Source organism: Lepidochelys kempii, chromosome 2 (genome assembly GCF_965140265.1).
Source record: "Lepidochelys kempii isolate rLepKem1 chromosome 2, rLepKem1.hap2, whole genome shotgun sequence".
In the NCBI taxonomy this organism is placed as follows: domain Eukaryota; kingdom Metazoa; phylum Chordata; order Testudines; family Cheloniidae; genus Lepidochelys; species Lepidochelys kempii.
This window is the reverse complement of record NC_133257.1, coordinates 1,689,841-1,705,382: the sequence shown is the minus strand read 5'-3', so window position 1 is coordinate 1,705,382 and position 15,542 is coordinate 1,689,841. Positions and strand designations below refer to the sequence as shown.

Sequence of the window (15,542 nt, the reverse complement as noted above, 5' to 3'; positions counted from 1 at the left end):
AACCAATTTTCTCCCACATCTTAATTAGTTTACACCCAGCAAAATTAATTATACAGCAGACAGAAACAATCACAGAACCAGACAGAGATGATACAGACAAACAATGGCAAAGTGGGAACTATAATGACAAAACAATAGAGAAGTGAGGATTTCACATTCCAGCTATTGATAAGTGAGTTCTTGCCAGACAGGATGCTATCAAACTAAGTTTCCTTTTACATTTTCTAGGCACTTCCCTTTCTCTGGAGGCGACAGGCACTATCAGGACAGGTTTGTCAGCCCTAACAGCCCAATGGCACCTTATTTCAATGTGACTAGTTTGCAATGTGAGGAGGTGACCGGTCGCTTCCCAGCTCATGGCTGCCTTTGCTGCTTAGCCAAAGATATTAGCCTAAGCACTGGGCCTCAGACTGTCACAGTAGGAGAAGGACCTTACACTGACTGACAGTGATTTTGATTCTTTCTTTTATACCTCTAACTAACCAAGTGATAAGAACACACCTACATTCTTAGAGTATGGGCCTTTACAGACAGGCCTGAATATCTCTATCCTAACATCTTTCCAGTAATGAGGGGCTCTGGCCTGAACACAATATTCCACATACTGTGAGGTCGGGAGCTATCTTCTCCCTGTCCGGTGACACACAGCCCAGTATTGCATTCGTGCCTTCCTGCACTGCCAGCTCATGTCTAGCATACTCACCCGGAGGGAGCACCTGGGAGGCTGGAATCTTGAAAGAGCCCGAGGGCTGATAATGTTAGCTAGAAGCTAGCAGCATGTTAGCCAGAAGCTCGCCTTTGAGAGGAAGGATGGTGCAGTGGTTAAGGGGGCCACTTGGGAGATCTAGGTCTAGTTTTCTGCTCTTCCCACAGATTTCCTTGGGCTTGGTCTGAACTACAGTTAGGTGGACGTAAGGCATCTTGCGTCAACCTAACTCTATCCGTGTCTCCACTACAGCGTTGTTCCCGCTGATGTCCGTCGCCCACTACACTGACCTAATAACGCCCCTCCGCGAGAGGCGTAGTGCTTAGGTCGCTGTCATTAGGGTGACGCAACGTCTGTGTGGACGCTGCCTTACTTACATCGCCTCTTGGCTGTCAGCCCTGCACGGGGCTCTCAGTGGGAGCCCAGCCCAGCGCCCCAGGGCTCACAGCCTGACCCACACATCCCTGGGCCGGGGGCTCCAGTGTCCCACAATGCCCCACACAGCTAAGTTGGTGGAAGTGCTCCTGGGGAGGACATGTACCACTGACAGGGGGACATAGTGTGGACATGAATCACCACAGTAATTACTGTGGTGGCTGTACATGGGCCTAACTTAGGGTATGTCTACACTACGGAATAAGGTTGAATTTATAGAAGTCGGTTTTTTAGAAATCGGTTTTATATATTCGAGTGTGTGTGTCCCCACAGAAAATGCTCTAAGTGCATTAAGTGCATTAACTCGGCGGAGCGCTTCCACAGTACCGAGGCTAGAGTCGACTTCCGGAGCGTTGCACTGTGGGTAGCTATCCCACAGTTCCCGCAGTCTCCGCTGCCCATTGGAATTCTGGGTTGAGATCCCAATGCCTGATGGGGCTAAAACATTGTCGCGGTTGGTTCTGGGTACATATCGTCAGGCCCCCGTTCCCTCCCTCCCTCCATGAAAGCAAGGGCAGACAATCGTTTCGCGCCTTTTTTCCTGAGTTACCTGTGCAGACGCCATACCACGGCAAGCATGGAGCCCGCTCAGGTAACCATCACCCTATGTCTCCTGGGTGCTGGCAGACGCGGTATGGCTTTGCTGCACAGTAGCAGCAACCCATTGCCTTCTGGCAGCAGACGGTGCAATACGATTGGTAGTCGTCCTCGTCGTGTCCGAGGTGCTCCTGGCCACGTCGGCTGGGAGCGCCTGGGCAGACATGGGCGCAGGGACTAAATTTGGAGTGACTTGACCAGGTCATTCTCTTTAGTCCTGCAGTCAGTCCTATTGAACCGTCTTATGGTGAGCGGGCAGGCGATACGGACTGCTAGCAGTCGTACTGTACCATCTTCTGCCAGGCAGGCAAGAGATGAGGATTGCTAGTAGTCGTATTGTACCATCTTCTGCCAGGCAGGCAAGAGATGAGGATGGCTAGCAGTCGTACTGTACCATCTTCTGCCGAGCAGCCATGAGATGTGGATGGCATGCAGTCCTTCTGCACCGTCTGCTGCCAGCCAAAGATGTAAAAGATAGATGGAGTGGGTCAAAACAAGAAATAGACCAGATTTGTTTTGTACTCATTTGCCTCCTCCCCTGTCTAAGGGACTCATTCCTCTAGGTCACACTGCAGTCACTCACAGAGAAGGTGCAGCGAGGTAAATCTAGCCATGTATCAATCAGAGGCCAGGCTAACCTCCTTGTTCCAATAAGAACGATAACTTAGGTGCACCATTTCTTATTGGAACCCTCCGTGAAGTCCTGCCTGAAATACTCCTTGATGTAAAGACACCCACTTTGTTGATTTTAGCTCCCTGAAGCCAACCCTGTAAGCCGTGTCGTCAGTCGCCCCCCCCTCCGTCAGAGCAACGGCAGACAATCGTTCTGCGCCTTTTTTCTGTGCGGACGCCATACCAAGGCAAGCATGGAGGCCGCTCAGCTCACTTTGGCAATTAGGAGCACATTAAACACCACACGCATTATCCAGCAGTATATGCAGCACCAGAAACTGGAATCCAGGCTATGGAACTTGGGGAGGAGGGCGGTTGGTTACAGAGGGGCTGCAGTGGCAGTCTGTGCTCCAGCTGCCTTTGCTGCAGCTCAACCATACACTGGAGCATACTGGTTTGGTCCTCCAGCAGCCTCAGCATTGAATCCTGCCTCCTCTCATCACGCTGCCACCACATTTGAGCTTCAGCCCTGTCTTCAGCCCGCCACTTACTCTCTTCAGCCCGCCACCTCTCCTCCCGGTCATTTTGTGCTTTCCTGCACTCTGACATTATTTGCCTCCACGCATTCGTCTGTGCTCTGTCAGTGTGGGAGGACAGCATGAGCTCGGAGAACATTTCATCGCGAGTGCGTTTTTTTTTCTTTCTAAGCTTCACTAGCCTCTGGGAAGGAGAAGATCCTGTGATCATTGGAACACATGCAGCTGGTGGAGAAAAAAAAAGGGACAGCGGTATTTAAAAAGACACATTTTATAAAACAGTCGCTACACTCTTTCAGGGTAAACCTTGCAGTTAACATTACATACATAGCACATGTGCTTTCGTTACAAGGTCGCATTTTGCCTCCTCCCACCGCGTGACTACCCCCTCAACCTTCCCCCCTCCCTGTGGCTAACAGCGGGGAACATTTCTGTTCAGCCACAGGCAAACAGCCCAGCAGGAATGGGCTCCTCTGAGTGTCCCCTGAAGAAAAGCACTCTATTTCAACCAGGTGACCATGAATTATATCTCACTCTCCTGAGGATAACACAGAGAGACAAAGAACGGATGTTGTTTGAATGCCAGCAAACATACACTGCAATGCTTTGTTCTACAATGATTCCCGAGTACGTGTTACTGGCCTGGAGTGGTAAAGTGTCCTACCATGAAGGACGAAATAAGGCTGCCCTCCCCAGAAACCTTTTGCAAAGGCTTTAGGACTACATCTAGGAGAACCGCAAATGCCAGGGCAAAGTAATCCTTTCACATGCTTGCTTTTAAACCATGTATAGTATTTTAAAAGGTATACTCACCAGAGGTCCCTTCTCCGCCTGCTGGGTCCAGGAGGCAGCCTTGGGTGGGTTCGGGGGGTACTGGCTCCAGGTCTAGGGTGAGAAACAGTTCCTGGCTGTCGGGAAAACCGGTTTCTCCGCTTGCTTGCTGTGAGCTATCTACAACCTCCTCCTCATCATCATCTTCTTCGTCCCCAAAACCTGCTTCCGTATTGCCTCCATCTCCATTGAAGGAGTCAAACAACACGGCTGGGGTAGTGGTGGCTGAACCCCCTAAAATGGCATGCAGCTCATCATAGAAGCGGCATGTTTGGGGCTCTGACCCAGAGCGGCTGTTCGCCTCTCTGGTTTTCTGGTAGACTTGCCTCAGCTCCTTCAGTTTCACGCGGCACTGCTTCGGGTCCCTGTTATGGCCTCTGTCCTTCATGCCCTGGGAGATTTTGACAAAGGTTTTGGCATTTCGAAAACTGGAACGGAGTTCTGATAGCACGGATTCCTCTCCCCAAACAGCGATCAGATCCCGTACCTCCGGTTCAGTCCATGCTGGAGCTCTTTTGTGATTCTGGGACTCCATCATGGTCACCTGTGCTGATGAGCTCTGCATGGTCACCTGCAGCTTGCCACGCTGGCCAAACAGGAAATGAGATTCAAAAGTTCGCGGTTCTTTTCCTGTCTACCTGGCCAGTGCATCTGAGTTGAGAGTGCTGTCCAGAGCGGTCATAATGGAGCACTCTGGGATAGCTCCCAGAGGCCAATACCATCGAATTGTGTCCACAGTACCCCAAATTCGAGCCGGCAACGTCGATTTAAGCGCTAATCCACTTGTCAGGGGTGGAGTAAGGAAATCGATTTTAAGAGCCCATTAAGTCGAAATAAAGGGCTTCATTGTGTGGACGGGTGCAGGTTTACATCGATTTAACGCTGCTAAATTCGACCTAAAGTCCTAGTGTAGACCAGGGCTTAGGTTGACTTAATTTCTTTACTGTGGACAAGGCCTTAGTCACTTTTTCTCTCTGGGCCCCAGGTTCCCATCTATACAGTGGGGATAATAGCACAGCCCTGCCCTCACAGGGATGTTGTGAAGATAAACAGACTAGCAATGCCAGAGTTGAGTGTTAGACCTCACTTTGCTTGGCCAGCCAGGCTTTGGAATTGCTGAGCAGCAAGAATTAGGAGATGGATTCTGGCCAGGTGCAATGGGAGGATGTATTAAAATCTAACAGTTTAGAAGGGAGCGTGCAAGCAACAATCAACAATGTGGCTTCCCAAGAGACTCCTAGTGCCCCAGAGGGGGCAAGGAGGCCCCGGCCTCCCTCCACATGTGGAATCCAAAATGACATAGGCCTTCTTTGCTGCAGCATCAAGGCTCAAGCTCTATTTATCTTACGTACTTTTATGGCCCCCATTATTGGAGCATCTGAGCACTGCACACTCTTTAGCTAGCCATTTTCTAAAGTGGTAGATTTTTATCCTTCCTCCTAGTGCACACTCCTCACTAGATTTCTTAATTCCCCAGTCCGCCATCCTGAAATCTCATATCCTTGTGCTGCCCTGCTCCCTCCTCCAATTCCTTGCCGTTGCACATGGTCACTCTTTCTCAGCTAGCTCCCCTCTCGTTCTCAAAGTCATTTCTCCCATGTCGGTAAAAAACCAGCCCTTGGGAACGGCTTTTCCTCTGGCTACGGTAACTACTTGCTGTGTCATTTTATCTTGTGAGTCCCACTGCTGACAAACGGGTACCCGTGCGACCCCCACGGAGCCTGCAAGCCCCAGACAAGCGACCAGGAAGCCAACAAGCCCTGATATGATGATCTAGGGGCCATTAAGCCCTGTTCCTTCCAGCACAGTTAAAGGTGTACAATCTCTAATGAGCCTCGGGTTTTTAATTAGGGAGACTGTAGCTAAGTCAGCTATTTTCCCTTAACCTTTGTATGTCCCTGTCTACCCTTGTGGCTGGTTGTATTTGTGTTGTTGCCTTCTGGGCAGCTTGCCCACGGGGCCTCATGTGAATCGAGTGCCTACAGGACATGCATACAGAGCTACACCTACAGCAACCTCCTCTGGGACATCCTGGCCTAGGGCAGCGAGCTGGAAGGCTAGCCAGACCAGTTACCCCTGCAGAGCTGGGGAGCTTATCTAGACTGTAAAGCATTGCGGCCTGGTTACAGGAAGACAGCCACGGTCCCAGCCTGGGGGGACAGAGGAAGCTGCTGCAGCTACTACCCATGTTATGTAGACACAAGAGATGTTCTGAGCCAGCCCTGTCACTAGCTGGTTATAAATGCATTTGGAAGTGGCAGTGTAGACAGGCCCCAAGTTGATGCAATATATGGGTTAAGAAATCAGGATGAAGGTATGTTACGGCAGTTTAGACTTCACTCCTCCCCTCCATAAACTCTCTGCATTGGACTCACATCTGAATTTGGCACAATGGATTGAGGGTCAGCAGCTTGCAGCACTAGGCCCTGGGTTCTAGACACAGTGATTCCCGGGCTGCTTCCCCTTGCTACCAAGAGGCAAAAACAACGCTGAGCCACCACTAAAGAAATATTGTGTTTGAAAACTTCTCCTTTTGCCTGAAGCTCTGCTGGCAAAAGCAAAGCCAAGCCAGTGCTGCGGCTCGTGCCTGAAGCTTTAGTCTCCGGGCTCTTGTTGATGCTCCCATGAGATGTGCTGCTAACACCCTGTGCAAGAACTAAACTCGGAAGAGGGGATTAGTCGTGCAAGCGGGAAATCACTGAATGGAATGAACAGGCTGAGTCAATCGGGCATTACATGTCTCCAGTCCTGGCCTTTATTTTCATTCAACCCCAAATCGACATTTCCGTGAAAGGTACAAAACAGTCATTGCGACATTACAAACAAAATTAGTTTTGCCTTTCGTACAGAATCTTTACAGGAGACCAGAAAATCGCCATTTTAGGAACAGCAGCTGCATTTCCTGGATGCTGGAGCTTTGCAGACACAGCTCTTGGCACAATTCTTGCATCCGGCTGGGCAACAGGAGCAACAACCTGAAAAGATAAAAATCAAGACACGATTATTGGAGATGCCAGACAACAAAAAATAAAAACAACCCTCCCCCGTCAGAACTGAAGGAAGTTCAACATGGATGAGACAAGGAGCAAAACCATGCCGTGAACTGTACTTTATAAAATATTACAACATCTCAGTTGTACTGTTAATACATATTCCTCACAGAGGCCACATAAAAGTCAAGACTGGACAGTCCTGAGTCCTTTCCCACCTTAATATAGGTCAGAATCCTTCATCTGACCCAAGGGTTTTCTTAAGAACACTCAGCGTAGGAAAAAGAAACAACTGGCTGGCGTTGGAAAGAACAGAAGAAGTTTTTAGGAATTATTCTTAGGGAAAGGACACCGATTCCACCTTTCAGGCCCACACTTGGAAAGTAAGGATACAGTTTAACAACAGAGGCCCTGCTTCAGCAAAGCACCTGCTTATTGTCCAGCACAGGCTTAAATCCATCCCCAGTCAGCAAAGCACTTGCGGCCTGATCCCAAGATCCCCCCGAAAGGAGAGGCAAGACTCACCTTCCCTTTGAGGGGCTTTGCAGCAGGCCCACAAAGCACAGCCCTAACTCCCCCAGACCACAACTTGAGCAGACGCTTAATGGTTCTGCTACATCGGGGCCAGAAATTCCAGCTTCTGGTCTCCAGTCTCCAGGCTGCTGCAGGGAGCCAGTGACAAACCCTCCTTCGTCGCAGGCTCAGCCAGGCGGGCAACTCGCTTGTGGAGGAAACATTTTGTGGGGGGGGGGGATACTCACTCTTTTTGCAAGAGGTGCACCTGCAATTTGTGCATTGGCAGGAGTCAGCGCAGGAACACGAGCCACCTGGTGGGCAAAGGGGGGGGGATGAGCATCACGGCTGGACTAAAACCGAGAGGACGATCAGCGGCGAGGGGAGAACTTTGTCCCCAGCATGGCAAAAGAAGCCAGGGCCATCTGAGCCGGGGAGCTCGGTTTGCAGGCTCCCGCCGCAGAGATTTCACAGGGCCGGAGCCGTCCCGGGCGCAGGGATCGTTCCCCTTCCCCGGCAAGGGGGGGGCTGTTTCCCAGCGAGGGGGGAGCAGCCCCCGAAGGCCCCGCAGCAGCTCGGAGCAGGGTCCGGGCGGCTCCGCCGCGGGAGGAGTCACTCACCGGCAGCGCAAGGGCAGTCCTGGGGATCCATCGCTCTCCGGGTCGCTGCGGTCGCTGCTCAGCCAGGCGGAGGGGAGGAGACGAGGCTTGGAGCGGAGCTGCCCGACGCCTCCCATTTATCCCGGCGGAGGCGGGGGAGCGAGCGCAAAACCCCCGCCCCGCCGCCCTGCACACGGGCCCCGAAGCAGCGAGCAGAGCCGGGGGCTGCGGGCGGCTCCTATCGCCGCCCAGAGCCGCGCTGCGTGACTGCACAAGGCCCGGGGCGCCCCGCACAGCGCCGCGCGCAGAGCCCCCCGGAGAGCATTGCGTGGGGCGAGCCCCGCACACAGCAGGGCGCCGTGTGCAAACGTCCCTCCCCCGTCCCCCCCCCACCCACACACACACTCACTGCGTTGCCTGGTGCTGTCCCCGCACAGACCCGGGCGCGGAGTGCAAACGCCCGAGTCCCGAGTGCAATACACAGCCCCGGGCGCCGAGTGCAGCCCGCTCTCCCCGAGCGCATTGCAGGGCGCTGTCCCCTGCCGGGCCCCGGCGCGGAGCGCAAAAGCCGCCGCAGTGCGGGACACGGTGCGTTTCCCGCACAGACCCCAGGGCGGTGAGTGCAAGGCCTATGCTTCATATGATGGTTATTTTATTTCCCTCATCGGGACCACAGACCCTCCCCGAGGCGCTGAGAGCAACCCCCGCCCCCCCCGCCCCGAGTGCGGGACACGGTACGATTCCCGCACAGACCCATCCCAGGGCGCTGAGAGCAACCCCCGACCCTCCCCCCGCCCCCAGTGCGGTGCATGGTGCGATTCCCGCACAGACCCACCCCAGGGCGCTCAGAGGAACCCCCGCCCCCGCCCCGAGTGCGGGGCACGGTGCGATTCCCGCATAGACCCCAGGGCGGTGAGTGCAAGGCGTATCCTTAATGTGATGGTTATTTTATTTCCCTCATCGGGACCATGGCACTAGAGGGCCTGGGGGGCAGGCTCTGATCAGGGCCAGCTCTAGGGTTCCCACAGGTGCTGGGAATAGGGGTGCTTGGGGGGCTGCCACACCCCCTGGCTTGAAGTGGTTTCAATCCTATGCAGGGTTTAAAGGGCATTCAGTGTGCAGGGCGGCGGGGCGGGGGTTGCTCTCAGCGTCCTGGGGTGGGTCTGTGCGGGAATCGCACCGTGCCCCGCTCTCGGGGCGGGGGGGGGTCCGGGGGTTGCTCTCAGCGCCCTGGGGTGGGTCTGTGCGGGAATCGCACCCTGTCCCGCACTCGGGGCGGGGGGGGGGGGCTTCGGGGGGTTGCTCTCACCGCCCTGGGGTGGGTCTGTGCGGGAATCGCACCGTGCCCCGCTCTCGGGGCGGGGGGGGGGGTTCCGGGGGTTGCTCTCAGCGCCCTGGGGTGGGTCTGTGCGGGAATCGCACCCTGTCCCGCACTCGGGGCGGGGGGGGGTTCGGGGGGTTGCTCTCACCGCCCTGGGGTGGGTCTGTGCGGGAAACGCACCGTGTCCCGCACTGCGGCGGCTTTTGCGCTCCGCGCCGGGGCCCGGCAGGGGACAGCGCCCTGCAATGCGCTCGGGGAGAGCGGGCTGCACTCGGCGCCCGGGGCTGTGTATTGCACTCGGGACTCGGGCGTTTGCACTCCGCGCCCGGGTCTGTGCGGGGACAGCACCAGGCAACGCAGTGAGTGTGTGTGTGGGTGGGGGGGGGGACGGGGGAGGGACGTTTGCACACGGCGCCCTGCTGTGTGCGGGGCTCGCCCCACGCAATGCGCTCCGGGGGGCTCTGCGCGCGGCGCTGTGCGGGGCGCCCCGGGCCTTGTGCAGTCACGCAGCGCGGCTCTGGGCGGCGATAGGAGCCGCCCGCAGCCCCCGGCTCTGCTCGCTGCTTCGGGGCCCGTGTGCAGGGCGGCGGGGCGGGGGTTTTGCGCTCGCTCCCCCGCCTCCGCCGGGATAAATGGGAGGCGTCGGGCAGCTCCGCTCCAAGCCTCGTCTCCTCCCCTCCGCCTGGCTGAGCAGCGACCGCAGCGACCCGGAGAGCGATGGATCCCCAGGACTGCCCTTGCGCTGCCGGTGAGTGACTCCTCCCGCGGCGGAGCCGCCCGGACCCTGCTCCGAGCTGCTGCGGGGCCTTCGGGGGCTGCTCCCCCCTCGCTGGGAAACAGCCCCCCCCTTGCCGGGGAAGGGGAACGATCCCTGCGCCCGGGACGGCTCCGGCCCTGTGAAATCTCTGCGGCGGGAGCCTGCAAACCGAGCTCCCCGGCTCAGATGGCCCTGGCTTCTTTTGCCATGCTGGGGACAAAGTTCTCCCCTCGCCGCTGATCGTCCTCTCGGTTTTAGTCCAGCCGTGATGCTCATCCCCCCCCCTTTGCCCACCAGGTGGCTCGTGTTCCTGCGCTGACTCCTGCCAATGCACAAATTGCAGGTGCACCTCTTGCAAAAAGAGTGAGTATCCCCCCCCCCCCACAAAATGTTTCCTCCACAAGCGAGTTGCCCGCCTGGCTGAGCCTGCGACGAAGGAGGGTTTGTCACTGGCTCCCTGCAGCAGCCTGGAGACTGGAGACCAGAAGCTGGAATTTCTGGCCCCGATGTAGCAGAACCATTAAGCGTCTGCTCAAGTTGTGGTCTGGGGGAGTTAGGGCTGTGCTTTGTGGGCCTGCTGCAAAGCCCCTCAAAGGGAAGGTGAGTCTTGCCTCTCCTTTCGGGGGGATCTTGGGATCAGGCCGCAAGTGCTTTGCTGACTGGGGATGGATTTAAGCCTATGCTGGACAATAAGCAGGTGCTTTGCTGAAGCAGGGCCTCTGTTGTTAAACTGTATCCTTACTTTCCAAGTGTGGGCCTGAAAGGTGGAATCGGTGTCCTTTCCCTAAGAATAATTCCTAAAAACTTCTTCTGTTCTTTCCAACGCCAGCCAGTTGTTTCTTTTTCCTACGCTGAGTGTTCTTAAGAAAACCCTTGGGTCAGATGAAGGATTCTGACCTATATTAAGGTGGGAAAGGACTCAGGACTGTCCAGTCTTGACTTTTATGTGGCCTCTGTGAGGAATATGTATTAACAGTACAACTGAGATGTTGTAATATTTTATAAAGTACAGTTCACGGCATGGTTTTGCTCCTTGTCTCATCCATGTTGAACTTCCTTCAGTTCTGACGGGGGAGGGTTGTTTTTATTTTTTGTTGTCTGGCATCTCCAATAATCGTGTCTTGATTTTTATCTTTTCAGGTTGTTGCTCCTGTTGCCCAGCCGGATGCAAGAATTGTGCCAAGAGCTGTGTCTGCAAAGCTCCAGCATCCAGGAAATGCAGCTGCTGTTCCTAAAATGGCGATTTTCTGGTCTCCTGTAAAGATTCTGTACGAAAGGCAAAACTAATTTTGTTTGTAATGTCGCAATGACTGTTTTGTACCTTTCACGGAAATGTCGATTTGGGGTTGAATGAAAATAAAGGCCAGGACTGGAGACATGTAATGCCCGATTGACTCAGCCTGTTCATTCCATTCAGTGATTTCCCGCTTGCACGACTAATCCCCTCTTCCGAGTTTAGTTCTTGCACAGGGTGTTAGCAGCACATCTCATGGGAGCATCAACAAGAGCCCGGAGACTAAAGCTTCAGACACGAGCCGCAGCACTGGCTTGGCTTTGCTTTTGCCAGCAGAGCTTCAGGCAAAAGGAGAAGTTTTCAAACACAATATTTCTTTAGTGGTGGCTCAGCGTTGTTTTTGCCTCTTGGTAGCAAGGGGAAGCAGCCCGGGAATCACTGTGTCTAGAACCCAGGGCCTAGTGCTGCAAGCTGCTGACCCTCAATCCATTGTGCCAAATTCAGATGTGAGTCCAATGCAGAGAGTTTATGGAGGGGAGGAGTGAAGTCTAAACTGCCGTAACATACCTTCATCCTGATTTCTTAACCCATATATTGCATCAACTTGGGGCCTGTCTACACTGCCACTTCCAAATGCATTTATAACCAGCTAGTGACAGGGCTGGCTCAGAACATCTCTTGTGTCTACATAACATGGGTAGTAGCTGCAGCAGCTTCCTCTGTCCCCCCAGGCTGGGACCGTGGCTGTCTTCCTGTAACCAGGCCGCAATGCTTTACAGTCTAGATAAGCTCCCCAGCTCTGCAGGGGTAACTGGTCTGGCTAGCCTTCCAGCTCGCTGCCCTAGGCCAGGATGTCCCAGAGGAGGTTGCTGTAGGTGTAGCTCTGTATGCATGTCCTGTAGGCACTCGATTCACATGAGGCCCCGTGGGCAAGCTGTCTCGGAGTGTGGGGGAGTCCAGGCCCTGCACCCCTCTTCCTGGGATCCACTGAGACTCTCAGCCAGCCAGTAAAACAGAAGGTTTATTGGACAACAGGAACACAGTCCACAACAGAGCTTGTGGGTACAACCAGGACCCCTCAATCACGTCCTTCTGGGGGAGCAGGGAGCTTAGACCCCAGCCCTGGGGTTCCCTGTGTTCCTCCACCCAGCCCCAAACTGAAACTAAACCCCCCCAGCAGGTTCCCTGCTGCAGCCTCTGTTCACATTCCTGGGCAGAGGTGTTACCTCCCCCTCCCCCTCCTGGCTCAGGTGACAGGTTCTCAGGTCTCCCATCCCCAGGGCACATTCCCAGGTCAACACTCCCCCCTCCCTGCTGAGTCACATCCTCACACAAGCTGCCCAGAAGGCAACAACACAAATACAACCAGCCACAAGGGTAGACAGGGACATACAAAGGTTAAGGGAAAATAGCTGACTTAGCTACAGTCTCCCTAATTAAAAACCCGGGGCTCATTAGAGATTGTACACCTTTAACTGTGCTGGAAGGAACAGGGCTTAATGGCCCCTAGATCATCATATCAGGGCTTGTTGGCTTCCTGGTCGCTTGTCTGGGGCTTGCAGGCTCCGTGGGGGTCGCACGGGTACCCGTTTGTCAGCAGTGGGACTCATAAAATAAAATGACACAGCAAGTAGTTACCGTAGCCAGAGGAAAAGCCGTTCCCAAGGGCTGGTTTTTTACCGACATGGGAGAAATGACTTTGAGAACGAGAGGGGAGCTAGCTGAGAACGAGTGACCATGTGCAACGGCAAGGAATTGGAGGAGGGAGCAGGGCAGCACAAGGATATGAGATTTCACTGGGAGGAAGGATAAAAATCTACCACTTTAGAAAATGGCCAGCTAAAGAGTGTGCAGTGCTCAGATGCGCCAATAATGGGGGCCATAAAAGTACGTAAGATAAATAGAGCTTGAGCCTTGATGCTGCAGCAAAGAAGGCCTATGTCATTTTGGATTCCACATGTGGAGGGAGGCCGGGGCCTCCTTGCCCCCTCTGGGGCACTAGGAGTCTCTTGGGAAGCCACATTGTTGATTGTTGCTTGCACGCTCCCTTCTAAACTTAGATTTTAATACGTCCTCCCATTGCACCTGGCCAGAATCCATCTCCTAATTCTTGCTGCTCAGCAATTCCAAAGCCTGGCTGGCCAAGCAAAGTGAGGTCTAACACTCAACTCTGGCATTGCTAGTCTGTTTATCTTCACAACATCCCTGTGAGGGCAGGGCTGTGCTATTATCCCCACTGTATAGATGGGAACCTGGGGCCCAGAGAGACAAAGTGACTAAGGCCTTGTCCACAGTAAAGAAATTAAGTCAACCTAAGTTAGGCCCATGTACAGCCAGATTCATGTCCACACTATGTCCCCCTGTCAGTGGTACATGTCCTCCCCAGGAGCACTTCCACCAACTTAGCTGTGTGGGGCATTGTGGGACACTGGAGCCCCCGGCCCAGGGATGTGTGGGTCAGGCTGTGAGCCCTGGGGCGCTGGGCTGGGCTCCCACTGAGAGCCCCGTGCAGGGCTGACAGCCAAGAGGCGATGTAAGTAAGGCAGCGTCCACACAGACGTTGCGTCACCCTAATGACAGCGACCTAAGCACTACGCCTCTCGCGGAGGGGCGTTATTAGGTCAGTGTAGTGGGCGACGGACATCAGCGGGAACAACGCTGTAGTGGAGACACGGATAGAGTTAGGTTGACGCAAGATGCCTTACGTCCACCTAACTGTAGTTCAGACCAAGCCCAAGGAAATCTGTGGGAAGAGCAGAAAACTAGACCTAGATCTCCCAAGTGGCCCCCTGTCATAAATATAAAGGGAAGGGTAAACCCCTTTGAAATCCCTGCTGGCCAGGGGAAAGCTCCTCTCACCTGTAAAGGGTTAAGAAGCTAAAGGTAACCTCGCTGGCACCTGACCAAAATGACCAATGAGGAGACAAGATACTTTCAAAAGCTGGGAGGAGGGAGAGAAACAAAGGGTCTGTGTGTCTGTCTATATGCTGGTCTTTACAGGGGATAGACCAGGAATGGAGTCTTAGAACTTTTAGTAAGTAATCTAGCTAGGTATGTGTTAGATTATGATTTCTTTAAATGGCTGAGAAAAGAATTGTGCTGAATAGAATAACTATTTCGGTCTGTGTATCTTTTTTGTAACTTAAGGTTTTGCCTAGAGGGGTTCTCTATGTTTTTGAATCTAATTACTCTGTAAGATATCTACCATCCTGATTTTACAGGGGGGATTTCTTTATTTCTATTTACTTCTATTTTTTATTAAAAGTCTTCTTGTAAAAAACTGAATGCTTTTTCATTGTTCTCAGATCCAAGGGTTTGGGTCTGTGGTCACCTATGCAAATTGGTGAGGCTTTTTATCCAACATTTCCCAGGAAAGGGGAGGTGCAAGTGTTGGGAGGATTGTTCATTGTTCTTAAGATCCAAGGGTCTGGGTCTGTAGTCACCTAGGCAAATTGGTGAGGCTTTTTACCAAACCTTGTCCAGGAAGTGGGGTGCAAGGTTTTGGGAAGTATTTTGGGGGGAAGGACGCGTCCAAACAGCTCTTCCCCAGTAACCAGTATTAGTTTGGTGGTGGTAGCGGCCAGTCCAAGGACAACGGGTGGAATATTTTGTACCTTGGGGAAGTTTTGACCTAAGCTGGTAAAGATAAGCTTAGGGGGTTTTTCATGCAGGTCCCCACATCTGTACCCTAGAGTTCAGAGTGGGGGAGGAACCTTGACATGGTGGCATAGTGGTGGGATTAACCTGAAATCATTTTGAGATCCAGTTGAGGTTTTTTGAACTAGAAATACAGATTTTAAAAAGGAATTTTTTTTTCCTGTGGAAAGGAAGTCCAGAAAGCAGCTTTGAAACTGAAAGCAGCTTTGTTTTCTCTGCTTTGTGGCCAAGCAGAGACAAAAGGGGATTATCTTGTGAATTGCAGGTTTTCTTTGCCTGGAGGCAGGGTACTTAACTCCTGCAGGGAAATTCACAGTCTTCCAACCCAGAGGTTTGTTTTTTTTTCTTTTCTTCCTAAAAGTAAATAGGGGGTGTGTGTTCTACCCATTTGCTTTTTCTTTGGGCTGGGTAAGCAGGTTTCCAAGTAGTTGGAGGTTTTTTGCTTTAATTTGGGCCCAGAGCAGAGACAAGGGAATTGTCTTTTTCTGTAGGCTGACAGTCACTATCAGAGAATAGGTATCCTATTCCAGCACAGCAAAATTTTACAGCCACGTTTTGTTTGTTTATTTCTAAACCTCGGGTGTAAAGTTAGTTAAAAACAGAGAGGTTAGAATGACCAAATCCTCAGCTCGACTACAGCTGGAATTAGCCAAATTTCAGGCTGAGGAAAAACAAAGGGAACATGAAAGACAGATAGAACTCATGCGGCTGGAGAAGGAGGTACAGGAGGCTGCCCACAAGAGGGAAATGGAGG

The 15,542-nt window shown here is 53.2% G+C and overlaps 2 protein-coding genes across 2 annotated transcripts; one reads left to right on the top strand and one right to left on the bottom strand.

Annotated features, from left to right (window-relative positions):
* Positions 1-2,085: 2,085 nt before the first annotated feature.
* On the bottom strand, positions 2,086-4,563 carry LOC140906239 (uncharacterized). Its single transcript, XM_073329813.1, has 2 exons — positions 3,700-4,563; positions 2,086-3,111 (listed from the first exon to the last, which is right to left on the bottom strand). The coding sequence occupies exons 1-2, from the start codon at positions 4,280-4,282 to the stop codon at positions 2,660-2,662; spliced, it is 1,035 nt and encodes a 344-aa protein (XP_073185914.1). The 5' UTR covers positions 4,283-4,563; the 3' UTR covers positions 2,086-2,659.
* Positions 4,564-6,025: 1,462 nt separating this feature from the next.
* LOC140907955 (uncharacterized) lies at positions 6,026-11,057 on the top strand. The gene is made up of 4 exons (XM_073335043.1): positions 6,026-6,031; positions 7,510-8,435; positions 10,195-10,260; positions 11,038-11,057. Exons 1-3 carry the CDS (start codon positions 6,026-6,028, stop codon positions 10,214-10,216), a joined length of 954 nt encoding a protein of 317 aa, XP_073191144.1. The 3' UTR covers positions 10,217-10,260; positions 11,038-11,057.
* The last annotated feature ends 4,485 nt before the right edge of the window (positions 11,058-15,542 follow it).

What these genes read in the sequence shown, in the direction of transcription:
- LOC140907955 (XM_073335043.1), top strand. An exon ending in CCCGCACAGACCCCAGGGCG is followed by an intron (nt 8,436 to 10,194) that starts GTGAGTGCAAGG and finishes TTTGCCCACCAG; the next exon opens with GTGGCTCGTGTTCCTGCGCT.
- LOC140906239 (XM_073329813.1), bottom strand. Translation starts at nt 4,282, where the DNA reads ATGCAGAGCTCATCAGCACAGGTGACCATGATGGAGTCCCAGAATCAC. An exon ending in AGGCGGAGAAGGGACCTCTG is followed by an intron (nt 3,112 to 3,699) that starts GTGAGTATACCT and finishes TTTCTCCACCAG; the next exon opens with CTGCATGTGTTCCAATGATC.